The 27,809-nt window shown below is 36.6% G+C and overlaps 1 protein-coding gene across 7 annotated transcripts in view; it reads left to right on the top strand.

Moving 5' to 3' along the window:
- MIA2 (MIA SH3 domain ER export factor 2) overlaps positions 1 to 27,809 on the top strand; it is a 109,021-nt gene that overhangs the window by 34,740 nt on the left and 46,472 nt on the right. For 5 of the 7 annotated variants that reach the window (XM_060004639.1, XM_060004643.1, XM_060004642.1 and 2 more), the window contains 8 exons: positions 9,510 to 9,641; positions 13,636 to 13,657; positions 13,746 to 13,834; positions 23,350 to 23,421; positions 25,023 to 25,049; positions 25,602 to 25,712; positions 26,378 to 26,449; positions 27,215 to 27,319. In XM_060004639.1, coding sequence (XP_059860622.1) covers positions 9,510 to 9,641; positions 13,636 to 13,657; positions 13,746 to 13,834; positions 23,350 to 23,421; positions 25,023 to 25,049; positions 25,602 to 25,712; positions 26,378 to 26,449; positions 27,215 to 27,319 — 630 coding nt within the window. The other 2 variants (XM_060004640.1, XM_060004644.1) reach the window with 2 other exon arrangements.

Below are 27,809 nucleotides of genomic sequence, written 5' to 3'. Positions count from 1 at the left end.
TTTAATCACAGTTTCAATTTCAGTGCTTGTGATTGGTCTGTTCATATTTTCTATTTCTTCCTGATTCAGTCTTGGCAGGTTGTGCATTTCTAAGAATTTGTCCATTTCTTCCAGGTTGTCCATTTTATTGGCATAGAGTTGCTTGTAGTAATCTCTCATGGTCTTTTGTATTTCTGCAGTGTCAGTTGTTACTTCTCCTTTTGCATTTCTAATTCTATTGATTTGAGTCTTCTCCCTTTTTTTCTTGATGAGTCTGGCTAATGGTTTATCAATTTTGTTTATCTTCTCACAGAACCAGCTTTTAGTTTTATTGATCTTTCCTATTGTTCCTTCATTTCTTTTTCATTTATTTCTGATCTGATTTTTATGATTCCTTTCCTTCTGCTAACTTTGGGGATTTTTTGTTCTTCTTTCTCTAATTGCTTTAGGTGCAAGGTTAGGTTGTTTATTTGAGATGTTTCCTGTTTCTTAAGATAGGAATTTATCACTGTAAACTTCCCTCTTAGAACTGCTTTTGCTGCATCCCACAGGTTTTGGGTTGTCGTGTCTCCATTGTCATTTGTTTCGAGGTATGTTTTGATTTTCTCTTTGATTTCTTCAGTGATCAGTTCGTTATTAAGTAGTGTATTGTTTAGCCTCCATGTGTTTGTATTTTTTACAGATCTTTTCCTGTAATTGATATGTAGTCTCATAGCGTTGTGTCGGAAAAGATACTTGATACAATTTCAATTTTCTTAAATTTACCAAGGCTTGATTTGTGACCCAAGATATGATCTATCCTGGAGAATGTTCCATGAGCACTTGAGAAAAATGTGTATTCTGTTGTTTTTGGATGGAATGTCCTATAAATATCAATTAAGTCCATCTTGTTTAATGTATCACTTAAAGCTTGTGTTTCCTTATTTATTTTCATTTTCAATGATCTGTCCATTGTTGAATGTGGGGTGTTAAAGTCCCCTACTATGAATGTCTTACTGTCGATTTCCCCTTTTATGGCTGTTAGTTTTTGCTTTATGTATTGGGGTGCTCCTATGTTGGGTGCATAAATATTTACAATTGTTATATCTTCTTCTTGGATCAGTCCCTTGATCATTGTGTAGTGTCCTTCTTTGTCTCTTCTAATAGTCTTTTAAAGTCTATTTTGTCTGATATGGGAATTGCTACTCCAGCTTTCTTTTGGTTTCCATTTGCATGGAATATCTTTTTCCATCCCCTTACTTTCAGTCTGTATGTGTCTCCAGGTCTGAAGTGGGTGTCTTGTAGACAGCATATATATGGGTCCTGTTTTTGTATCCATTCAGCCTGTCTGTGTCTTTTGGTGGTAGCATTTAATTCATTTACATTTAAGGTAATTATCGATATGTATGTTCCTATTCCCATTTTCTTAATTGTTTTGGGTTAGTTATTGTAGGTGTTTTCTTTCTCTTGTGTTTCTTGCCTAGAGAAGATCCTTTAGCATTTGTTGTAATGCTGGTTTGGTGGTGCTGAACTCTCTCAGCTTTTGCTTGTCTGTAAAGGTTTTAATTTCTCCATCAAATCTGAATGAGATCCTTGCTGGGTAGAGTAATCTTGGTTGTAGGTTTTTCTCCTTCATCACTTTAAATATGTCCTGCCAGTCCCTTCTGGCTTGCAGAGTTTCTGCTGAAAGATCAGCTGTTAACCTTATGGGGATTCCCTGTGTGTTATTTGTTGTCTTTCCCTTGCTGCTTTTAAATATGTTTTCTTTGTAATTAATTTTTGACAGTTTGATTAATATGTGTCTTGGAGTGTTTCTCCTTGGATTTATCCTGTATGGGACTCTGCTTCTTGGACTTTATTAACTATTTCCTTTCCTATATTAGGGAAGTTTTCAACTATAATCTCTTCAAATATTTTCTCAGTCCCTTTCTTTTTCTCTTCTTCTTATGGAACCCCTATGATTCAAACGTTGATGCGTTTAGCGTTGTCCCAGAAGTCTCTGAGACTGTCCTCAATTCTTTTCATTTTTTTCTTTATTCTGCTCTGCAGTAGTTATTTCCACTATTTTATCTTCCAGGTCACTTATCCGTTCTTCTGCCTCAGTTAGTCTGCTATTGATCCCTTCTAGAGTATTTTTAATTTCATTTATTGTGTTGTTCATCGTTGCTTGTTTCATCTTTAGTTCTTCTAAGTCCTTGTTAAGTGTTTCTTGCTTTTTTCTCTGTTCTTTTTCCAAGATTTTGGATCATCTTTACTATCATTATTCTGAATTCTTTTTCAGGTAGACTGCCTATTTTCTCTTCATTTGTTAGGCCTGGTGGGTTTTTGTCTTGCTCCTTCATTTGCTGTGTGTTTTTCTGTCTTCTCATATTGTTTAACTTACTGTTTTTGGGGTCTCCTTTTTGCAGGCTGCAGGTTCGTAGTTCCTGTTGTTTTTGGTGTCTGTCCCCAGTGCCTAAAGTTGCTTCAGTGGGTTGTGTAGGCTTCCTGGTGGAGGGGACTAGTGCCTGTGTTCTGGTGGATGAGGCTGGATTTTGTCTTTCTCGTGGGCAGGTCCACGTCTGGTGGTGTGTTTTGGGGTGTCTGTGGACTTGTTATGATTTTAGGCAGCCTCTCTGCTAATGGGTGGGGTTGTGTTTCTTTCTGGCTAGTTGTTTTGCATAGGGTGTCCAGCACTGTAGCTTGCTGGTAGTTGAGTGAAGCTGGGTGTTGGTGTTGAGATGGAGATCTCTGTGAGATTTTTGCCGTTTGATATTACGTGGAGCTGGGAGGTCTCTTGTGGACCAGTGTCCTGAAGTTGGCTGTCCCACTGAGAGGCACAGCACTGACTCCTGGCTGCAGCACCAAGAGTCTTTCATCCACATGGCTCAGAATAAAAGGGAGAAGTAGAAAGAAAGAAAGAGGATAAAAGAAAATAAAAATAAAAAATAAAATAAAGTTAGTAAAATAAAAAATAATTATTAAGAAAAAAATTTTTTTTAAAAGTAAAAAAAGAACAACAAAAAAACGGACAGATAGAACCCTAGGATAAATGGTGAAAGCAAAGCTCTACAGACAAAATCTCACACAGATGCATATACATACACACTCACAAAAAGAGGAAAAGGGGAAAAAATAATAAATGTTGCTCTTAAAGTCCACCTCCTCAGTTTGGGATGATTCGTTGTCTGTTCAGGTATTCCACAGATGCAGTGTACGTGAAGTGGATTGTGGAGATTTAATCCGTTGGTCCTGAGGCTGCTGGGAGAAATTTCCCTTTCTCTTCTTTGTTCGCACAGCTCCCAGGACTCAGCTTTGGGTTTGGCCCCGCCTCTGCGTGTAGGTCGTCGGAGGGCGTCTGTTCTTCGCTCAGACAGGATGGGGTTAAAGGAGCAGCTGACTCGGGGGCTCTGGCTCACTCAGGCCGGGGGGGAGGGAGGGGCACGGAGTGTGGGGCGAGCCTGCGGCGGCAGAGGCCAGTGTGACGTTGCACCAGCCTGAGGCGCGCTGTGCGTTCTCCGGAGGAAGTTGTCCCTGGATCCTGGGACCTTGGCAGTGGCGGACTGCACAGGCTCCCTGGAAGGGAGTTGTGGATAGTGACATGTGCTCACACACAGGCTTTTTGGTGGCGGCAGCAGCAGCCTTAGCGTCTCATGTCCGTTTCTGGGGTCCGTGCTGTTAGCCGCGGCTCGCGCCCGTTTCTGGAGCTCCTTTAAGCAGCGCTCTTAATCCCCTCTCCTCGAGCACCAGGAAACAAAGAGGGAAGAAAAAGTTTTTTGCCTCTTTGGCTGGTCCAGACTTTTCCCCGGACTCCCCCGTGGCTAGCCATGGTGCACTAACCCCTTCAGGCTCTGTTCACTCTGCCAACCCCAGTCCTCTCCCTGTGCCCCGACTGAAGCCCGAGCATCAGCTCCCAGCCCCGCCCGCCCCGGCCGGTGAGCAGACAAGCCTCTCAGGCTGGTGAGTGCCGGTTGGCACCAGTTCTCTGTGCGGGAATCTCTCCGCTTTGCCTTGCGCACCCCTGTTGTTGTGCTCTCCTCCGCGGCTCCGAAGCTTACCCCTTCCGCCACCCGCAGTCTCCGCCCGCGAAGGGGCTTCTTAGTGTGTGGAAGCCTTTCCTCCTTCACAGCTCCCTCCCACTGGTGCAGGTCCCGCCCCTATTCTTTTGTCTCTTTATTGCTTTTTCTTTTGCCCTACCCAGGTACGTGGGGGAGTTTCTTGCCTTTTGGGAGGTTTGAGGTCTTCTGCCAGCGTTCAGTAGGTGTTCTGTAGGAGTTGTTCCACGTGTAGATGTATTTCTGATGTATCTGTGGGGAGGAAGGTGATCTCCGCGTCTTACTCTTCCGCCTTCTTCCCCTTCTCCCACTATTGCTATTCTGAATTGTTTTTCTGGAAGGTTACCTATCCCCACTTCATTTAGTTGTTTTTATGGGGTTTTATCTTGTTCCACCATCTGGTACATAGCCCTCTGCCTTTTTATCTTGTCTCTCTTTCTGTGAATGTGGTTTTGTTTCACAGGCTGCAGGATTGTAGTTGTTCTTGCTTCTGCTGTCTGCCTTCAGGTGGATTAGGCTATCTAAGAGGCTTGTGAAAGTTTCCTGATGGGAGGGACTGGTTGTGGGTAGAGCTGGCTGTTGCTCTATAGGGCAGAGCTCAGTAAAACTTTAATCCGCTTGTCTGTGATGGGTGGGGCTGGGTTTCCTCCCTGTTGGTTGTTTGGCCTGAGGCAACCCAACACTGGAGCCTACCCAGGCTTTTTGGTGGGGCTAATGGTGTACTCTGGGAGGGCTCACGCCAAGGAGTACTTCCCAGAACTTCTGCTGCCAGTGTCCTTGTTCTCACAGTGAGACACAGCCACCCCCTGCCTCTGCAGGAGACCCTCCAGCACTAGCAGGTAGGTCTGGTTCATTCTCCTCTGGGGTCACTGCTCCTTCCCCTGGGTCCCGATGTGCACACTACTTTGTGTGTACCCTCCAAGAGTGGAGTCTCTGTTTCCCCCAGTCCTGTCGAAGTCCTGCAATCACATCCTGCTAGTCTTCAAAGTCTGATTCTCTAGGAATTCCTCCTCCCATTGCCAGACCCCCAGGTTGGGAAGCCTGACGTGGGGCTCACAACCTTCACTCCAGTGGGTGTACTTCTGTGGTATAATTGTTCTCCAGTTTGTGAGTCACCCACCCAGCAGTTATGGGATTTGATTTTATTGTGATTGCGCCCTCGTACCGTCTTATTATGGCTTCTCCTTTGTCTTTGGATTTGGGGTATCTTTTTTGATGAGTTCCAGTGTTTTCCCATTGATGATTGTTCAGCAGTTAGTTGTGATTCCGGTGCTCTCACCAGAGGGAGTGAGAACACGTCCTTGTACTCTGCCATCTTGAACTAGTCTTGCCTCTTCTTCCATCTTTCAACCTATTTATGTGTTTTAATCTAAAGTGTGTGTCTTGTAGATGGCATATAGTTGGAACGTGTTTTTTTTCTGTCTATTCTGCCAATCTCTGCCATTTAGTTGGACAGTATAACTCATTTACATTTAATATAATTAGTGATACTTCTGCCATTTTGCTATTTTCTATATTTCTTAGGTCTTTTTTGTTTCTTAGTTCCTCCATTTCTTTTGTGTTATATAGATGTTTTATATTGTGCCGTTTTAGTGTTCCCCCCCCGCCCCTTAACTGTATGTGTTTGATTTATAATCATTTACTTTGGGTTAATCCACTTAATGTCAACAACTTTTCTTCTATATAGTTCCATCCTTGCATTCTGTATGCTGTTTTTGTTACAATTTACATCTTTATGTATTTTACATCCAACAAAATAAATTTCTAATTATTGCATTATGCAATTGTGTTTTAAATTAGATAGAGAAAAAGGGAGTTATAAACAAAAATGTGTTTATAACCCTGCCCTGCTTTTATTTAGAACGTTAGGTTAAGCCTAATATCTGATAAGGCTGCTGAAACAAGGCTGAAACAAGACTGAAACATTTAAGTAAACCTTTACTAAGTGGTTTTATACTGAGGGTAAAAAAAAGAAAGGAGAAGAATAAGAATCAGACAGTTTAGTCTTAATAATATACCTTCCTCTCAGCCTGTGTCCCATTTTAGGACCTGGCATATATATATATTTTAATATTTATTTATTTGGCTGCGTCAGATCTTTCATTGCAGCACATGGGCTCTTTGTTGAAGCACACGGGCTCTCTAGTTGTGGCACACGGGCTCTCTAGTTGTGGTGCATGGGCTCTAGAGTTTGTGTGCTTAGTTGCCTCGTGGCATGTGGGCTCTTAGTTACTTGACTAGGGATCGAACCTGTGTTCCCTGCATTGGAAGGCAGATTCTTAACCACTGGACCACCAGGGAAGTCCCAGGACCTGGCATATTTTTATGGGCTAGGTACCATTTTAGCACCCATCCTTACTCCTACCTTCCTCAATGTCTAGGTCCCAAGAGAGAATGACCGAAGTAGAAATAGTTGTTTTACCAGCTTAAGATCAGATACTGGTTTCCTTTTAGAGGTCCTCTCCCTTTATCTGTATGGTTGGCTTTGGGAATGATCACTTCCCTCACCACATTAAGGATGATATCATAACTATTTGCAGGAAACTTTCCCGTTTCAGTGGAACATAGACTGTATCAGACGATCTTTCTGTACAGTGACCCCTCCAGGATATCCATGTAGTTTTGTCCAATAAACTGGTATTATAAAACTCAGAGTTGGAGTCACAGATTTGTGAGTTATTAGCATAGTGGTTTTAGTGTTTAGTTTCCGTTAAAACAATGGAAATGGATAAAATGAAAAGAGTATGTTTTTAAAAGTGTCTGGAATGTAACTTGTTAATAAATGTGGAATTAGTTGCTGGGTAGATGGATGAATGACTGAACGAATGTTAACTGCTTCTTGTGAGGTAATTATTAATTTTACAGATCGTGTTTCATCTTGTTTGGGTTGAACTCTTATTCTGCCTTAGCTCTTTTTACACCATTTGATTCTAAAGCTCTTTTGATACCCTTTTAAAGGGAGAATTATTAATGATTACAAGTTTACATTTTTTGTAAAGAAAAGAATTTAAGAAAGGGATATACTAAAAATAGTTTTTATCAAACTTGATTATGAATAATGAGTGAATCAGTGCCCCTTTTAAACTTTTTGGTGGTTTATCACTAATTACAGGAAAAAATCTCTTTATGTAAAGCGGAAATTATTTTTTAAGTTTTATGTATTGGAGAGTGTAGGTTCATAAAACTTTGCATTACAGTCAAGTATTATCAGGGCCTGTATATTGACATCTTATTATGTTGTTTTTATTAATATAATATTTATTTGAGGTAAAATGAAAAATAATTTTAATTTAACCTCACTGTATTTTGTCAGCTTGATTAATTGCTTCTTTTAAGTTACGTGGTCTAGAATTCCTTTAATACTCACGTTTGGGAGTGGAATAGGTTTTAAGTGTTCCGTGATTAATCACTACCATGTTGTATGGAGGGTTACCTATTCTAAAATTTAGGACCAGTTTATCAAATCATGTGTAATTGTGTATTGCATTATATTTATTGATGTTTGATAAATTTGGTTATTCTTTCTATACTTTTGTGAGATAGGGTTCTATATTTTAGTTAAAATTTAAGGGTGAAAAATCTCCATGAGAAAACCAGCATAATTAAGACCTGAGCAATGGATTTGAGATGCATTCTTGAGACTCAGATTCTTTGCTATTCCTCAGTCCACCAGATCCCACCAGATTCCACCAGCTCAAGGCTTTAACGTAGAATTTACCATCTCCTTTTAGAATAGAAGGACTGATAAAATGTTATTGGATTTAAGAAATATCACTATACTAAAGATAATTACATGTTTAATCTGAGAGATGCTTTTAGAATTGTCTCTTAAAGCGTTGTAGTGTTGTAAAGAAATCATTCCGATTATTAGGTTTTTGAAGTGATGTGCATTCTATGTTTTGACATAGTTAGCTGAAAGTAAGATGGTTGGAGAATATGTAAACTGTAAAGAAAGCATCTTTTCTTCACAGTATTGTGTGTCAAATGCCTCTTTTACTCAGAGGCAGAAATAGATTTTTTTTTTTTTTTTAAATCACTGGTTGTTTCTAGCGATGTCACAATTCTGTGAGCTGGTAACAAGGGTAATGTAGGGAGAGGCAGAGGCAGAGATCAGGGTAAAGGTTTTTTTTTTTTTTATTTTTTAGAAAAGGTATAATCAGGTTTATTTAATACAGGTTAATGAACTGTTGATAGCATATATGGGTCACAGTTACAAAAAAGATTTTGGGGAAGAGAATAGATATTAAAAGGTGTTTTTCTAGATAGAAGGGGCCTAAAAAGGGAAGATTTGCCATAGAGGTTTTGGGTTGAACCCTGGAAAGAATCAAACCTGATCAGACTTGAGGTTGTTCTTAAAAAAGGGTATTTTTCCCCCCTACTTTTCACCTTTTTATGGGATTGAATAATATGTGGGGCCTGGTAACAAAGAAAAATAACCTCATTGGATGACAGTGAATAATGAACTGACCTAGAGAAAGATGAAATACAGAAGCAACTGCAAAAGCCTTAAGCTGTTTTGTGCTGAAAACTTGTTAGGGAGAGAAATAATGTGGAAAGGCTGTGGTTATAGGATCATGGTCTTTGGAGGAGGACTAATAGAAACAGCTACCTTTATTGAGTACCTGCACTCCATATTCATACAGCATTATTCCCATTACAGATAAGAGAAGGGAGCCACTGAGGTAGGGTAGAGGGATTCAAATTCTAAACCCAAGGTTTCATCAGTGGTTTTCAAACTTTAATAAAGCAGCAGATCCATTTTTCCCCCCATAGGGAAATCTTATATGGAACCCCATATACTCTATGGAAAAAGCCTAAACTGGTTGAATCAGGGTAAGACCACCTGATTCAGCGTCTTTCTTTGGCCTTCTTTCCTCTTACTCTCATTTTCAGAAGCTCTGAGGCATCTCTGTAGAACTCTGGTCAGAAAAATCATTAAATTTCACCATACTACTTTCCTTCATCACTTGGTGATAGTGGTTGAAAATTGCCAGAAAAATACCCTCTGATACCTGCTGTTTGGTGATAGTCTGGTACCCATTTCATGAAAAGGGTGTTAATAGTATTTACATGTAAACTTGTACTTACGTTTGTGTCTTAATCTGTTGGGGCTGCCATAACAAAATACCATAGACTGGGTGGCTTAAACAGCAAACATTTTTCTCACAGTTCTGGAGGCTGGGAACACCAAGATAAAGATGCCACGGATCTGGTGTGTGGTGAGGGCACACTTCTGGTTCATAGTCTTCTCATTATAACCTCACATGGTAGAAGTGTCAAGGGAGCTTGGAGCCTCTCTTCTAAGATCACTAATCCCATTTCTGAGGGCTCCACTCTTATGACCTAATCACCTCCAAAGGGCCCTACTTCCAGATACCATCACATTGGGGATTAGGTTTCAATATAAGAATTTTGGGGTTGCAGGGGGACACAGAAAAATTCAGTGTTTAGCAGTTTGTAATCAACAATTTTTATCAAAAGTGTATTTTTAAGAGGTTAATTTTCTTTGTCTTGAAGGTTGTGGCAGCATTGCCTGAAGATATGAGACCAGGTTCTAACTTCTATGGTTTTCCATGGGAATTAGTGATATTTGCAACTGTTGTTGGATTTTTTGCTATTCTTTTGTTTTTGTGGAGAAGTTTTCGATCGGTAAGTAACCAGTGCTCTGTATACTAAGAGAATGTTCGTTCTGTCTTCATGTTGAACAAGTAATATGAGAAACATATCTTTTGTTTTAAGGAAACAGGTTATTGTTGTGTGGGCTACTCATGTTAATGTGTGGCTGCTAGAAACTGAATATGGATTTAGAGGAATTTTTTAAAGTGTAAAAATTCTCTGTAGGAGTATTCCACACTAATACTAAAACCCTACCTCTATTTCTTTTTTTTTAAAAAAAATTTTATTGGAGTATAGTTGATTTATAATGTTGTGTAAGTTTCAGGTGTACAGCAAAACCTACCTTTATTTCTTACTTGCTTATTATTTGGGGTCTGTGTTTATTTTTAACAGTATACTATACATCTGTGAATATACCACCCAACCTGGAATCAAAGATATTGACTGTCACCTATATTTAGGTGATCCTCCCTCATTTCATCCCCCTGCCTCCCTGCACTAGAGGTAATCCTGTTCTGGATCCTGTGTTAATTATTCCCATGCCTTAAAAAAAAATTTTTTTGGTCATATGTACACAAATCCTTCAGAAGTGTAGTAATTTTGCTTAGTCTCATGCCATATGTCATGTTTTGGAACTGTTTTACTCCATCCTATATTGCTAAGATTCATCCATATTTTTGACCCATTTTGATTGTTTTAAGAATATTATATTGTAAGAATATATTACAATTAATTTATATATTTTATGGTCTTGGGCCTTTGAGTTGTTTCCAGGTTTTTTCTATTACAAATAATGCTGCTGGGTAGTTTCTTATACTTGTCTCCTGTTGTATATTTGTAAGTTTCTCTTGGGAATATACTAGGTGTGAGATTACTGGGTTATATAGTATATTGGAAGTTCTGCTTTTAAAACATAGTACCAAATTCTTTTCCAAATTGTCTGTACCAATTTATACTCCCAACAGTAGTATATAAGAGATCCTGGAGATCCATTTGATCTGTGTCATCTCCAACACCTGTTATTGTTGAAATTCTTTATTTTTGCCACTTGAATGGTATCTTAACCATGGTTCTGATTTGTATTCCTTGATCACTAGTGAGATTGAAAACTCAGTAAATTTATTGTCCATATGTATTTTTTCTTCAGGGAAATATTTATGTCTTATACCCATTTTTCTTTTGAGTAGTTTGTTTTCTTTTTTATTTGCAGTTCTTTATATATTCTTGATGATATCCTTGTTGATTATCTATATTGCATATGTCCCAGTACGAAACATCTTTTCATTTTTCTTAAGATGTTTTGTGATGAGTAGAAATTCTTAATTAAAACAGTTTTCTTTTAGCACAGAATTGCTTGATCCATCTTGAGTTGATTTTTTGTTTAGTGTGGGGTAAGGAGTTGGTGTAATTCCCCACCCCTCTTCCCCCGCAATATAACCTTTTCCCCAGCTTTGTTTATTGAATAGTCTCCCTTCTTCCCATTCATCTGCCATGCTACATATGAGAGTTCCACATACATGTAGACTTTTTCTGTGCTCTTTATGCTCCTGATTATTATTGAAAGCAGATACATGTATATCATTCTATATCCATCCATTATTAGGTCAGGCTTGCTAATTATCTAATTTGTGGTGTTCGTGTATTACATATTCTTGCTCTTTTTTTGTTGTTTCCTTCATCTGTCAAGAGTGAAGAGAAGTTGGCTGAATTCCACTGTCATGATGGATTTATCAGTTACTTTCTGTAGTTTTGTCAATTCTCGCTTTACATATTTTGAGGATATTTTGTTAGGTGGATACATGTTTAGAATTGCTACATCTCTTCTTGGTGGATTGAATCTTTTATCAATAACTAGTGACCCTCTATAACTCTTCCGATGCTTTTGTCTTAAAGTCTCTTATCTGATGTTAGTATAGCCAGACCAGTTTTCTTTTTGGTAATATTTCATGTGTCTTTTTCCATCCTTATATTTTCCAGTCTTTCTGTGGTCTTTTACTTAATGTATGTCCTGTATGAATTTCTTTTTTTATTTTTATTTTGTTGGAGTATAGTTAATTTACAATGTATTAGTTTCGGATGTACAGCAAAGTAATTCAGTTCTGTATGAATTTCTTTTATATAATCTGAAAATCTCTGTTTTTTCACTGAGTTTAGTGTATCTACATATATTATGATTATTGATTACTGATGTATTTGGACCAGTTTCTTCTAGCATACTTTATTAATTTGTTCCACTTTTAATGTTTCTTTTCTACATTTGTAAGTAAATCTTCCTTCTGAGAAAACAAAAACCTTATTTAGCATACTTTCACATCCCTTGGTCTCTTTCACTTTCCAATCCCCTTTCATATTGGTATAATCTAGAATTTTAGTTCTAAAAATATTTCCTTTTCCATTGCTTTGTTTTTTACTTTCTCCTCCACCCCTTCTCCAGTCCTCAAGACAACAACATATATTACCAAGATATTTGATCACCCATAATTGACATATCTCTTGCAGGGGCTCCTGAATTTAATTCTTCCCATATTTGAATACTTCTTTCTAGATTGTTTTCAGTGTTGGTCTTTGTGTGGCAAACCTTTTGTATGCTTGAGGATGTTTGAATTAAGTCTTCACACTGAAATGATAATTTGCTTGATACAAGCATTCTGTGTGCAAAGTTCTATCCTTTTACTTCCTTGTCTTTTTACATCTAATGTTACTTTTTGAAAGGTCTAGTGTCAATGTGATTCTTATTCATTTGTAAGTGATCTGTTCTCTGTGGAGGCTTTTAATTTGATATCCTTATTTCAATATAATATGTTCAGGTTTGATTTTTTTTCTTATTTCTTTAAATTCTCTTGAATATTTAAATATGAAATCTTTTATCTTTATTAATTCTGGGAAGTTTCTTCTGCATTTTACATTTTTTTTTTCCTCTTTGGAACTATTATTTTTTTAAGATGTTGGCTCTTCTACTTCTCACTTCCCTCTTAACTTTTTTTCCTTTTTTTTTTAATGGTTTACTGTTACCTTTTGAGATAGTTTCTGAATCTGATGTTTCAGTTCACTAATTGTTCCTCATCTATACCTACTATATTGTACCTTGACTTTCTTTTTTAATTAATTTATTTTATTTTTATTTTATTTTTGGCTGCGTTGGGTCTTCATTGCTGTGCGTGGGCTTTCTCTAGTTGCGGCGAGTGGGAGCGACTCTTTGCTTTGGTATGCGGGCTTCTCATTGCGGTGGCCTCTCCTGCCGCGGAGCACAGGCTCTAGGCACGCAGGCCTCAGCAGTTGTGGCTCGCGGGCTTAGTAGTCGTGGCTCACGGGCTCCAGAGCGCAGGCTCAGCAGCCATGGCACACGGGCCTAGCTTCTCCGTGGCATGTGGGATCCTCCCAGACCAGGGCTTGAACCCGTGTCCTCTGCATTGGCAGGCAGATTCCTAACCACTGCGCCACCACGTAAACCCTGTACCTTGACTTTTAAATCTTGTTTTATTTAATTTTATTCCTGTATATCTTCTGTAGATCATTTAAGTCCCCACTGTTTTCTCTACTTAGATTACCTTAGTCCTAAACCTGCTTCCCTTATAAATGGAATTTTTCCTTCATTGTTTGAGAGAGAGGTTAAAGAAGAAAAAAGTTTTTTTACTTTATAGTCAGCAGATCCATGGCCGCATGGTAACATTTTTCAAACCGTTATTTTGGATATCATTACTGGGGAGATGATATAGGGGCTTCCTTAAGTAATTTGTTTTAGGGTCAAATATGTTTGAGGAGCAGTGGGCTAAATGAAATGAAACAGATATCTTTAAGGTAGACTTATTTCAGAGGCTTTAATATGCTAATACACAATGTGACTTCAGTAGGACGACTTTCATATGTATTTTTCTCATTGGAAATAGAACACTTTTTGGCGAACTTACCTTTATACTAAGGCAATGACAAACCTTTTGTTTTTAAGTTGGCAATAGAAGTTAAATAAATTATATGTGCTTGCATGTGTGTGTGTTTTAATGTAATTTTTGTTAAAAATTTGTTTCAGGTTAGAAGCCGGCTCTATGTGGGTAAGCTCTTTTTTCTATTTTAGATCTCATCATTGTTGTTTACAATTAAATCAACTTAAAAACATGATAGCATTAACTCTGTTTTTAGGAAGAGAGAAAAAGCTTGCTGCAGAACTTTCTACACTGATCGAAGAAAAATGTAAACTACTTGAAAAATTTAGTGTTGTTCAAAAGGAGGTAAGACGTTTTTGAATATGTTGACATTCATGTTAGAATCAGAAGACTTGATACTTTTCAATGCAGCTACTTCTGTGTTAGTTGAAGATCACTCATGCTTTGTTTGCAAAGTGTGAGACTTCAGTGGCTTTCATACTACCAGTCTAAATTTTAACCATTGTGGTAGGTGCATAGTGATGTCTCATTGTGGTTTCAGTTTTCATTTCCCTGACTAATGAGGTTAATCACCTTTTCATGATTATTGGCCATTTGGATATCCTTTTTGTCATGTTGCCTAGTTTTTTTTTTCCACATTTTAAAAAGTATGCTTATCTCTCTTTTTCCTTTTGATATGTAGGATTTTTTCCTATGTTTTGGATACAAGTCCTTTGTCAGGTATACGTATTGCAAATATCTTCTTGCACTCTGTGGTTTGCCTTTTTATTTCAAATGGTGTCTTGGTAAGCATAAGTTCTTAATTGTAACATAGTCTAATTTTTCAGTCTTTTCTTTATGATGACTGTTATTTGTTTCCTACTTAAATTTTTTTGTGTACTCAAGAGTATGAAGATATTCTTCTGTGTTATCTTTTAGAAACTTAATTTTTTTACTCATTTAGTCTTTGTACTAGTTTGCTAGGACTGCCATAACACAATACCACAGACTGGATGACTTACATAGAAATTAATTTTTTTTCACAGTTTAGGAGGCTAGAGGTCCAGGATCAAGGTGTTGGCAGGTTTGGTTTCTTCTGAGGCTTATCATTTTGACATAACTGGTCATCTTCTTGCCCTGTCCTCACATTGTCTTTTCTCTGTGCAGGTGCACGTTTCTGATGTCTCTCAGTGTGTCCAAATTTCCTCTTCTTGTAAGGGCACCAGTAAGATGGATTAGGGCCTATCTTAATCCAAGGGGCTCATTTTAACTTAACAACCTTTATTTTTTTAAAATTTTATTTATTTTTGGCTGTGTTGGGTCTTTGTTGCTACCCACAGGCTTTCTCTAGTTGCGGCAAGCAGGGGCTGCTCTTCGTTGTGGTGCGCTGGCTTCTCATTGTGGTGACTTCTCTTGTTGCGGAGCACGGCCTCTAGGTGCGTGGGCTTCAGTAGTTGTAGCATGTGGGCTCAGTAGTTGTGGCTCACGGGCTCTAGAGCGCAGGCTCAGTAGTTGTGGCACACGGGCTTAGTTGCTCTGCGGCATGTGGGATCTTCCCAGACCAGGGCTTGAACCCGTGTCCCCTGAATTGGCAGGTGGATTCTTAACCACTACGCCTCCGGGGAAGTCCTAACTTAATGATCTTTAAAGGGCCTGTCTCCAAATACAGTCACATTTTGAGGTATTGGGGCTTCAACATACACATTCTGAGGGGAAACAGTTCAGCCCTAAATTAATCAGTCTTTAATCTATCTAGAATTGAATCTGTGATGGTGTGATTGGTGGTTAGTATTCAATATATTATATATATATTTTTTTGCGGTACGCGGGCCTCTCACTGTTGTGGCCTCTCCTGTTGTGGAGCACAGGCTCCGGACGCGCAGGCTCAGCGGCCATGGCTCACGGGCCCAGCCGCTCCGTGGCATGTGGGATCTTCCCGGACCGGGGCACGAACCCATGTCCCCTGCATTGGCAGGCGGACTCTCAACCACTGTGCCACCAGGGAAGCCCAGTATTCAATATTTTTCATGTGGCTATTGAATTTACCAGTACCATTTATTAAAAGACCATCTTTTCCTTTTGTTCTGTAGTGTCGTAGTCTTAGGTTATGTGACTGTATATATCTGAGTCTGTTTCTATAATATTTTCTATTCTGTTGGTCTGTTTTTTAAAAAAAATATATCCTTGCACCAATACCATGCTTTTTATTTTTTTTTAATTTTTTAATTTTTTTAACATGTTTATTGGAATATCATGCTTTTTAAAGTCTACCTAGCACGTCTTGATGTCTGACAATATAAACCTCCAGGTTTGTTTTTCAAGATTGTCTTGGCCGTCTTGGCACTTTGTCTTTTTGTGTAAATTTTAAATCACTTCATCAGTTTACACATGCACACATACACATAGCCTCTTAGGAGTTTGGGATTGCATTGAATATATAGATTAATTTGGAGAGAATTTACCTTTTTACAGTGTTGAGTGTTTATCCGTGGGCTGTGATATATCCTTCTTTTTATGTCTTTTTAAAATTCTCTCAGTATTGTTCATACATTTTTGTGTTGAGGTCTTGTACATCTTTTCTTAGATTTATTCCCTGGTATCTGATGAGTTTTGAAACTATTATAAATAGTATAGTTTTTTTAACAGCTTTTCGGGGGTATGATTCACATACTATACTATTTATTTAAAGTGTACAAATGAATGGCTTTTGTATATTCACAGAGTTGTATGTCCACCACAAAATATTTTCAGACATATTTTTTACACCCCAAAGAAACCCTGTACCTCTTTAGCTGTCACCCTTCACCCAATCTCCCCTACTTGTAAGCCCTAGACAGCTTATCTACTTTCTGTCTCTATAAACTTGCCTACTCTAGATTCCATTTTACATAAATGGAATGATACAACATGTGCTTCCTTGTGACTAGCTTTTTAAGCCTAGCATAATGTTTTCAAGATTCATCCATGTTGTACTATGTATCAATATTTAATATCTTTTTTTGCCAAATAATATTCCCTACCACAACTGATATTTCCATTTTTCAGGTGGTGGACATTTGGGTTATTGTACTTTCTGGCTGTTATAAATGATGCTGTTGTGGACATTCTTGTACAAGTTTTTGTGTGGATATATGTTTTAAATTCTTTGAGGCATATACCTAGGAGTAGAATTGCTGGGTCTATATATAACTTTTTGAAGAACTGCGAGATTGTGTTTCACAGTGGCCGTACTAGTTTATATTTCCACCAACAGTTTGTGAATGTTGCGTTTTCTCCACATCTTTCCCAACACTTATTTTTTTTTTGGCCACGCCATGCAGCATGTGAGACCTTAGTTCCCCAACCAGGGATCGAACCCGTGCCCCCTGCAGTGGAAGTGTGGAGTCCTAACCACTGGACCCCTCAGGAATTCCCTCCCAACACTTGTTATTATGTCTTTTTGATTATAGCCATCCTAGTTGATGTGAAGTGTGTCTCAATGAGGTGTTTCTTTTTGTTTTTTTTTTATTTTATTGAAGTATAGTTGGTTTACAGTGTTGCGTCAGTGAGGTTTTAATTTGCGTTTCCCTGATGGCTAGTGATGTTGAACATCTTTTCATTTGCTTATTGGCATTTATATATTTTCTTTGGAGAAATGTCTACTCAGTTCCTTTGCCTATTTTTAATTTTTAAAAATTAATTAATTTTTGGCTGCGTTGGGTCTTTGTTGTTGCGCACAGGCTTTCTGTAGTTGCGGTGCACGGGGGCTACTCTTCGTTGCGGTGTGCAGGCTTCTCATTGTGGTGGCTTCTCTTTGTTGTAGAGCGCGGGCTCTAGGCGCGCGGGCTTCAGTAGTTGTGGCATGCGGCCTCTGTAGTTGTGGCTTGTGGGCTCTAGAGTGCAGGCTCAGTATTTGTGGCACATGGGCTTAGTTGCTCCATGGCATATGGGATCTTCCCCGCCCAGAGCTCAAACCCGTGTCCACTGCATTGTCAGGCGGATTCTTAACCACTGTGCCACCAGGGAAGCCCCCTTTGCCTATTTTTAAATAGGGTTATTTGTCTTTGTTATTGAGTTCTAACTTTATATATTATAGATATGAGCCCCTTATCAGATATGTAATTAGCAAATATTTTCTCTTATTCTGTGGCATGTTCTCCTCACTTTCTTGGTGGTATATTTGAAGCATAGAAATTTTTAATTTTGGTGATGCTCAGTTTATCTATTTTTTCTTTTGTTGGTTATGCTTTTGGTGTCATTTCTAAGAAACTGTTGCTTAAAACAAGGTCACAAAGATTTACATCTGTGTTTCCTTCTAAAAGTTTTATGTGATTAGCTGTTATGTTCAGATCTTTGATCTATTTTGAATTAATTTTTGTATATTGTTAGGTAGGGGTCCAGCTTTATTTTTGGCATGTGGATATCCAGTTGTCTTAGCACTGTTGTTGAAATGACTAATCTTTCCCCATTGAATTGTTGTGGCATCCTTGTTGAAAATCAGCTGACCATAATTGTGAGGGTGCATTTCTGGGCTCTCAGTTGTATTTCATTGATTTATATGTCTATCCTTAATGCCAGTTTCACACTGTCTTGATTCGTGTAGCTTTGCAGTAAGGTTTGAAATTGGGAAGTATAAGTCCTCCAACTTTTCAAGATCATTCTGAGCCTTTTGCATTTTCTATGAATTTTAGGATCAGCTTGCAATTTCTGCAAATAAATTAGCTGGGATTTTGATAGGGCTTATGTTGAATCAGTAGATCAGTTTGGGGTTATTGCCATCTTAGCAGTATTATGTCTTCTGATCCATGAATATGGGATGCCTTTCCATTTATTTAGGTCTTCTTTATTTCTGTAATATTTTGTAGTTCGCAGAGTATTAGGTTTACACTTCTTTTGCTAAATTTATTTCTAAGTATTTTTTCTTTTTGATGTTACTGCAAATGGAATTTAAAAAAAATATCTTTTATTTGCTAATTGCTGGTATAGTGTTTATTCTCTTGTTATTTTCTAAACATTTATGGGACCTTCAGAGAGGTCTGCTCTTTTATTTCTGACATTAGGTTGATTGTCTGTCTTTCTCTCTTTGTCACCTTATCCTTGACAGTGGTTTATCAACTTTTTTAGTGTTTCCAAAGAACAATCTTTTGGCTCAGTTGATTCTTTTTACTTTATTTGCTTTCTAATTCATTACTGTCTTTATTACTTCATTTTTAACTTTTCTTTGGTTTACTTGCTTTTCTTTTTTATCACTTCTTGGGATGGATACTAAAATCATTGAGTTTTTAGCCTTCTTTTATAATTTCTGCATTAAAGTTATAATTTACTTGGCAAGTTTGGCTTTTATTAAAGCATCTTGTTCGTTTTGATATGTCATGGTTTGCTGATCATTCAGTGTAAAATATTTTAAAAATTTTATTCTGATATTTTCTTTGAAACATTGGTTATTTGTTAGGATATTTATTACTTTCCTAACATATGGGGATTTCCCAATAGTTTATTTGTTATTAAGTTTTAGCCTAATTCTACCTAATTATATTTAATTCAGAGAATATCCTTTGTATGATTTCGTTCCTTTATTTGTTGATATTTAATTTCTGGCTTTGCATAAGATTGATTTTGGTAAATGTTTCATATACAATATACATATATACTATTATTATCCTTGTGTCAATACCATACCATTTTATTTACTGGTTTATTGGTATGTAAATATAAAAATTGTCACTTGTTAATTTTTTATTCATATCGTCTATTGGTTATTGAGAGAAATATGTTAAAATTTCCCATTAATATTGTAGATTTGTTTTTCTCTTAGTTTTATTATTTTTATGTATATTGAGGCTATGTTAGATGCATATAGATTTAAAATTATTTATTTTCTTAGATTGACCGTTTTATCATTATGAATACCCCTGTTTTATTTGTAGTAATTCCTTTTTTAAAAATTTTTATTGGAGTATATTTGATTTATTACAATATAGTGTTAGTTTCAGGTGTACACCAAAGTGAATCAGTTATACATATACATATATCCACTCTTTTTTAGATTCTTTTCCCATATAGGCCATTACAGAGTATTGAGTAGAGTTTCCTGTCCTATACAGCAGGTTCTTACTAGTTATCTATTTTATATATAGTAGTGTGTATATGTCAACCCCAGTCTCCAATTTATCCCTCCTTCTCCTTATCCCCTGGTAACCATAAGTTTGTTTTCTATATCTGTGACTCTACTTCTGTTTTGTAAATAAGTTCGTTTGTACCCCCCCCCCCTTTTTTTTTTTTTGCGGTACGCGAGCCTCTCACTGTTGTGGCCTCTCCCGTTGCGGAGCACAGGCTCCAGGCATGCAGGCCCAGTGGCCATGGCTCACGGACCCAGCCGCTCTGCGGCATGTGGGATCCTCCCGGACCGGGGCACGAACCTGTGTCCCCTGCATCAGCAGGCAGACTCTCAACCACTGCGCCACCAGGGAAGCCCCTGTACCCCTTTTTTTAGATTCCGCATATAAGCAATATCATATGATATCTGTCTTTCTGTGTCTGACTTACTTCACTCAGTATGACAATCTCTAGGTCGATCCATGTTGCTGCAAATGGCATTATTTCATTCTTTTTAATGGCCGAGTAATATTCCATTGTATATATGTACCACATCTTCTTTATCCATTCCTCTGTTGATGGACATTTAGGTTACTTCCATGTCCTGGCTATTGTATTGTAAACAGTGCTGCAATGAACATTGGGGTGCATGTATCTTTTTGAATTATGGTTTTCTCCGGGTACATGCCTAGGAGTAAGATTGCTGGGTCATATGGTAGTTTTAGTTTTAGTTTTTTAAAGAACCTCCATACTGTTCTCCATAGTGGCTGTACCAATTTATATTCCCACCAACAGTGTAGAGGGTTCCCTTTTCTCCACACCCTCTCCAGCATTTATTGTTTGTAGATTTTTTGATGGTGGCCATTCTGACCAGTGTGAGGTGATACCTCATTGCGGTTTTGATTTGCATTTCTCTGATAATTAGTGATGTTGAGAATCTTTTCATGTGCTTTTTGGCCATCTGTATGTCTTTTTTTGGAGAAATGTCTATTTAGAGCTTCTGCCCATTTTTTGATTGGATTATTTGGTTTTTTTTGATAATTGAACTACATGAGCTGTTTGTATATTTTGGAGATTAATCCCTTGTTAGTTGCTTTGTTTGCAGATATTTTCTCACATTCTGAAGGTTGTCTTTTTGTTTTGTATTTGTAGTAATTGACTTTGTCTGATATACAGTGTAACAATCCCAATTTTCACTTGGTGAACATTTGCGTGGTAGATCTTTTCCCATTATTTTACTTTCAACCTTATTATATACTTTTGTTTAAGCTGTCTCTTTTGGAAACAGCCTACAGATGGGTTTTGCTTTTGTTAATCAGTCTAAAAAAATCTTTTAATTAGATTATTTAGTTCATTTGCATTTAATGTAACTTCTAATTTATTAGGGGTCAAATCAACCATCTTAACTGTTTGTTTTCTATTTGACCCACCTGTCCCATGTGGCTTTTTCTCTTCTCTTGTTTTCTTCTGGATTGAAATAGTCATTTATTAATTCAGTATTTTCTACATCAATGCATTTGTTATAGATTTTATTTTTTTAATGGTTACCTTAGAGATTGCAACATGTATCCTTAATTTATTAAATTCTAATATAAATTTGTGCTGTTGCTACTTACTGGATAATGCAAAGATCTTAGAATGCTTTAATTCCACTTGCCCCCTTTTATTTAAGTGCTGTTGCAGTATATATATATGTATTTTTCTTCTCATTATTAATTTATTTAATTTATTTTTATTTTTGGCTGCGTTGTGTCTTTGATGCTGCATGCAGGCTTTCTCTGGTTTTTGCAAGTGGGGGCTACTCTTCATTACGGTGCGCGGGCTTCTCATTGTGGTGGCTTCTCTTGTTGTGGAGCATGGGCTCTAGGCACATGGGCTTCAGTAGTTGTGGCTTGCGGGCTGTAGAGCGCAGACTCAGTAGTTGTGGCACACGGGCTTAGTTGCTCCCTGGCATGTGGGATCTTCCCAGATCAGGGCTCGAACCCATGTCCCCTGCATTGGCAGGCAGATTCTTAACCACTGCGCCACCAGGGAAGCCCTGTTGCACTGTATTTTGACTTTATATAAACCTCCAAATCATTTTATTATTCTTTGAAACAGTCAAGATTCATTTGAATTTATCCACACATTTATTCTTTCCATTGTTCTTTATTCTTTCTTTCGTTTCCACCTTCTATCTGGGATGATTTTCCTTCCTCCTGAAGGATAGAGAAGCTTCCTGGTCTTTTCTTTTCTGGAATATACTGTTGATAAATTCTCTTAGTTTTTGTTTGTCTGATAACGTCTTTATTTCTCCATTTTGTATAATGCTCTTTATAGAAGTCTGAGTTGGCAGTTGCAGTTATTTTCTTTAAGCACTTTGGACATCTCATTTTACTGATTTTTTTCCTTGGCATGTTGTTTGTGGGTCAAAGTCAGCTATAAGTTTTATTGCAATTTGGTGATCTTGTTTTGTATTTTTTCTCTTTCAATTTTAAAAATTGAGGTATAATTTTCATATAATAAAAAGGACATTCTTAAATATGCAGTTCTGTGAATTTTGACAGGTATATTCACCCATGAAGCTACCACTCCCATCAATACATAAAACATTTCTATCACCCTTATATTTCCCTTGTGCTCATTTTCACTCAGTCCCCTACCCCTGCCGGCAACCGTTTTTATTTCTATCACCATAAATTAGTTTTTGTCTGTTTCAGAGTTTGTATAAATGAAATCATACTTTTGTTTCTGCCTTTTTTCAGTTAGCATTGTATTTTTGAGATTCACTATGTTGTTGCATATACTAGTAGTTTTTTATTTTAACTTGCAAGTAAATTTGCATTACATCAACATATCACAATTTTTTTTATCCATTTACCACTTAATATGGTTATTTCTAGCTTTTGGCTATTATGAATAAAGTTGCTATGATCATTCTATCTTTTTGTGTGTGTGTGTGGGGTATATATTTTCATTTCTCTTTTGTAAATATCTAGTATTAGAATTGGTAGGTCATAGGGCAGGTATTGTATAACTTTATAAGAAACTATCTGGCTACTTTTATGATTTTCTCTTTATCTTTGATTTTCAGCAGCGTTACTAGTTGTCTAGATGTGGTTTCTTCTATTTATCATCCCTGGGCTTCATGATGTTCTAGAATCTGTGGCTTAATGACTTTCTTTAGTTTTGTAACACTCTTGATCATAACCTTTTCAAATATTGTTATTGCTTTCTTTTTTTTCTCTTCCTGTAATTTTAAATACTTGTATTTTAGTTTTTTACTATATCCCATGTATCTCTTATGTTCTTTTCTGGGTTTCTTATCTCTTTCTTCACACTTCAGTCTAGATGTTTTCTTCTAATCTAGCTTCCATTTTACTAATTGTCTTCATCTGTATCTAATCATCTTTTAAACCATCTTAATTTCTTTTATTTCCTTTTTCAGTTCTAAAGTCTGTGTGGCTGTTTTTGTAGTTCTTTTTTTCTGGTTTAATTATTTTGGTTCCTCTTACATATCAAGCTTACTTATTTTAATGTCTGAAGGAGAACTGTATTACCTGAATCCTCCAAGAGTCTGCTCTCTTGCTTATTTTTTTCTCTTGGTTCTCAGTCAGCTCTTGTTTTCTTGAATGCCAGATTATTTTATGTTGAGTATCAGTAATAGTGTAACAGAAATTATAGTGGTAAATTTGAAACTGTGGGCAATGTTATCTTTCTGCAGTGAGGATTTACTCTTCCTTCTCATGGAATTGGTGGGTCATAGGGCAGGTGTAGTTTGGAATAAAATTTACGGCCCTTTTACTTACAGTGTTGCTTTCTTTCAGTATGAAGGCTTAGAGTCATCTTTAAAGGATGCCAGCTTTGAGAAGGAGTCAACAGAAGCACAAAGTTTGGAGGTAAAAACAAATAGTATAATTATAAAAGTTAGGGGGAAGATTCTTACTAAATAACATAAATTTTGAAAGTCATGTATCTTCTCAAAACTCACATTTCAAAGGAAATGTGAAAGAGTATCTCTAGATGTTAAAACTTAAGAAGTTAAATATAGGAAACAGAATATTAGTAAGTAGCGTAAGGTATTTTAAAAATTTGAGCTCTTGTTGGTAACTTGTTTTGAGTGAAGCATATTCAGTTCAATGTAACCTAGAGCTATATAGAAGCTCTTGATTCTTCATTCCTGGGAAGTGTATTAAGGTAACCATTTCTTTTTTGACTCAGTTTGCTCTAGGAAGGAAAAATAGGATTTATTTTCATAAATTCAGGAATAGTTGGCAATGAAAAATTATGTAAGTTGAGGCAGTACTTGTCTTTACCTCATACCAATGTATTAGGAGCTGACTAGAATTAGACCAAAGATTTATGTTATACACGGTGGTGTGCTGGTAAATGTTTAACAACTGGCTGTTTAGAAAGCAGGAGCCTTTGTTTGTAGCATTTGCTGGGTTCTGTTGTGTAAATACTCCCACCTTGACCAATTTCAAGGTACCAACATGATGCCACTGAATGTGGAGTTTGGAAGAGATAAAGAGTCAGCTCTCCTGAGTGAGGCATGATTTAGGTAATAGTAAGGAAGGAAGCTGTGATAATTTGTCATTTAGCTAAGCTACGACAGATTAGGGTAAGTAATAGCAATTTCTTTAGAGATGGAAATGTTGTAAAAAGCATACTAATATTAAAGTAGAAAACAATGGACTTTGTACCTTTGTTATACGAGTTCAGTCAGTTCAGCTTGGCGGTTCTCAATCACTGATGTCTGTAATCATCAGAAAGCATATGTATCATGAATCAAAATTTCTTAGTAGAGTCCAAAGGAAATTATAAATTGAATTCCAAATGAAATGAATTTCTTAACCTTTTCTTTCTTCATTTGTTACCTATTAATATTCTTAAGAACTTGTTAAAATTGTTGTATTTTATTTGTTGACCCTCTGTTTTAACTGCTGTTATGGTAGTAATTTATTAGATTGATTAAAAGATAATTTTATAAGGAATTTAGTATGCTGACAAAACAGCAAAAACTGGTAGCAAAAATATTTACTCAAGCTTTGTGATGTTGTGGATAAAATAAAACACACCGATTTATTCTCAGGCATTGAATTTATGTAATCTGGCCATAAAATTAGCTAAATTTTTACTTTATAATGAATATTTTGGAAGTTTTCCTCTAATTTTAGTAATTTTTTTAAACATATAGTGTTTATTTTCAAGATTGGTAAACATAGTTGAATATAAACTATAATGTGATATAATTACAAAAATTAATGTTTGAATCTATAGATAAAATCAAAACAATAGAGTAATTTTGATTCAAGTCAGAGAATTCATATAATCAGATAGTCAAATTTGGGGAAATATATATATATATATATATATATATATATATATATATATATATATATAAGTGAGTTTTTTAACCAGTATGATATCGTTTGTACTTGTGCTACTTTTATTTTGGCCTGCATTAAATTCTTTGATTCTTTTGGTTTTTTTTAACAAGTTTGTTGAAGGATCACAAATATCAGAGGTATGTTTATTACAGTATTTAAAATCCAATTGGAATAATCCAACAACTAATCATTTTAAATTAAAAAGGTCACAGAAAATATGTCTTAATTCAGTGTAGAATATTATCTTGATTGTTTTTTGAATTTATTTTTAATTTTATTTATATTAAATTTGGTTTTTTCTTATCGTTTCTTTTACAATGCTTTAGAGCAGAAGTTGGCAAACTACACTCTGAGCTCTCCACCTGTTATTGTAAATAAAATTTTATTGAAACACAGCCATGCTCATTCATTTACATATAGCCTTTGCTTTCTCACTACATATGCATATCACTTGAATAGCTGGGACAGAAACTATGTGGCCTTCAAGCCTAAAATATTTACTTTCTGTCTCTTTATAGAAAAAATTGGCGATACCTGCTAGTATTGCTGTTATTTCAGTGTTATAAAAATGAACAAATATATAAATTAGACTTATTTAACTTATAGTGTATGCATTTGATTACACTCATCTGATTTATCTTGACCAAAAATTCCCATGTCAGTCTTATAAAGTTGGCTTCCTCTTTTAGGCAGTCTGTGAAAAGCTGACTAGGTCCACATCTGAACTTGAGGATGAAATACTCATTCTAGAAAAAGAGTTAAAAGAAGAGAAATCTAAACATTCGGAACAAGATGAATTGGTAAGACTTGTGTTTGAGGAAACTGTAGGAAAAAGAAAGTTATTGAGTTAAAAAAAATGATATGATTTTGGTTAAAGTATTACATGCACTGTAAAAAAAAAAAAAAAAGAAATCCAAAGAGTACAGAAGGCTGTAAAGTGGAGAATAAAAATTTCCAGATCCACTAGCTCTTTTCATTTGTTAGAGGTTACCATTATTATGTTACATTTCTTTCATATTCTTATAGAAATTTTCTATTTGCACTATGGAAGTAGCTCACACAAATAATTTAAGTTGAACAGTCACATACATAGTGGATTTTTTTAAATTACTCAAAACTTGTATTAAGAACTTTAACTTTCCTTTATTTGTCTTTCTATTTTAAAATCTGTCTTAAGGATGATCTTGATGTGTGTGAGATTATTTAGTAAGATATGATGCTAGTGGACTTCTTTTGTGCCTATATAACTTAAGTGTTACGAAATATTAAAGATGAGTTGAAATACTGTTGTTATGTAACTTTTGTATGAAATCCCTTTAAGCATATGGCTGAGAATGTTTCTTAATTTGAACCCTCACTTTTGGAGCAAAAGTGTTAGGTTAATAATATAGTTAATATATATGGCATCTTGGAAACTGGAGGAGTTTAGTATATACTTGTTTATTGATTTATACTGCCTTTTTAGATGGTGGATATTTCAAAAAGGATACAGTCCCTAGAAGATGAATCAAAGTCCCTCAAATCACAAGTATCTGAAGTAAGTTGAATTACTTTAATAGCTCTGTTGCTTTTGAAAATCACTTACATTTTACTATTACTTTTATAATTAAAGAATAAGCTATAATAATAGAATTCAGATATATTTTAAAAATACAGGGTATCTGAGGAAAGTTCATTTTTTTCATTGGACAGTATTTATTGAGCCATTGCTATGTACTGGTCACTGTTGAAGGTGATTGGCACTTAATATTAGTAGACAAAATAGAAAGGCTCTTGTGGATTTTTTTTTTTTTTTTGCTGTATGCGGGCCTCTCACTGCTGTAGCCTCTCCCGTCACGGAGCACAGGCTCCGGACGCGCAGGCTCAGCGGCCATGGCTCACGGGCCCAGCCGCTCCACGGCATGTGGGATCTTCCCGGACGGGCACGAACCCGTGCCCCCTGCATCGGCAGGCGGACTCTCAACCACTGTGCCACCAGGGAAGCCCCTCTTGTGGATTTTAAATTCTGGTAAGAGAGACAGAGAGTAGAAAGTTAACAGAATTTGCCGCATAGTACATAGAAGGTTACAGGAGGTTAAATCATTTGTCCAAGGTCATGTGGCAAGTTAGTGGCGGAGCAACTAGACCTTGAGTGACTAGACCTTGAGTCTAGGCCAGACTTTTTTTCTGCTACAGCATGCTGTCTCTCCTATTAATATTGGCATGTTTTTGACTTTAATTCCATGTTTCAGGGAGTGTGTGTAAAAAAGAACTATTGTATTAAACTAATTCTTGTAATCTCAATATGTTGTATTTTACTTAGGCCAAAACAACCTTCAAAATATTTCAGATGAATGAAGAAAGACTTAAGGTAGCTATAAAAGAGGCTTTGAGTGAAAATTCTCAACTTCAGGAAAGCCAGAAACAGGTTTGTACTGTAAAGGGACTCCAGCTTGTGAGTATGTAATTATAAACGTTCTGGGCATAGTCATGACTGACCCATGCTAGGGGCAAAAGTAGGCTCTTTCTGGAGACCACAAGATCAGGACAATCTCCTGTGTGTCCTATGGTGTCTCTTTTATATAGGATACAGAGGTCTGTATTCCTGGAACCCTCTTCCCCCAGGAGTGAAAGTAAGCCCGGGCACTCAGCATTTTAATAATAATAATAACAAATAGCATTTAGCACAAATCTTCAAAGCCAGACTGAAGGAGGGCAGAGAATACCATGAGTTATTGCAGCTGTGTGTCTGGGCCCTGAAGACAGAAGCAGTTGTTGTGGCAGATCTAATGAGGATTTAACTTTTACCCTCTTCCTCCCCACATATGTATACACTGCCACATACCCAAATATATTTCCTCTCCAACTGTTCTCCCGATAGTTATAATTTTTCAGTGGGAAAATTTTTTAATGATTAC

Source organism: Delphinus delphis, chromosome 2, assembly GCF_949987515.2.
Source record: "Delphinus delphis chromosome 2, mDelDel1.2, whole genome shotgun sequence".
NCBI lineage: Eukaryota > Metazoa > Chordata > Mammalia > Artiodactyla > Delphinidae > Delphinus > Delphinus delphis.
This window is presented reverse-complemented; position numbering and strand designations above follow the sequence as displayed.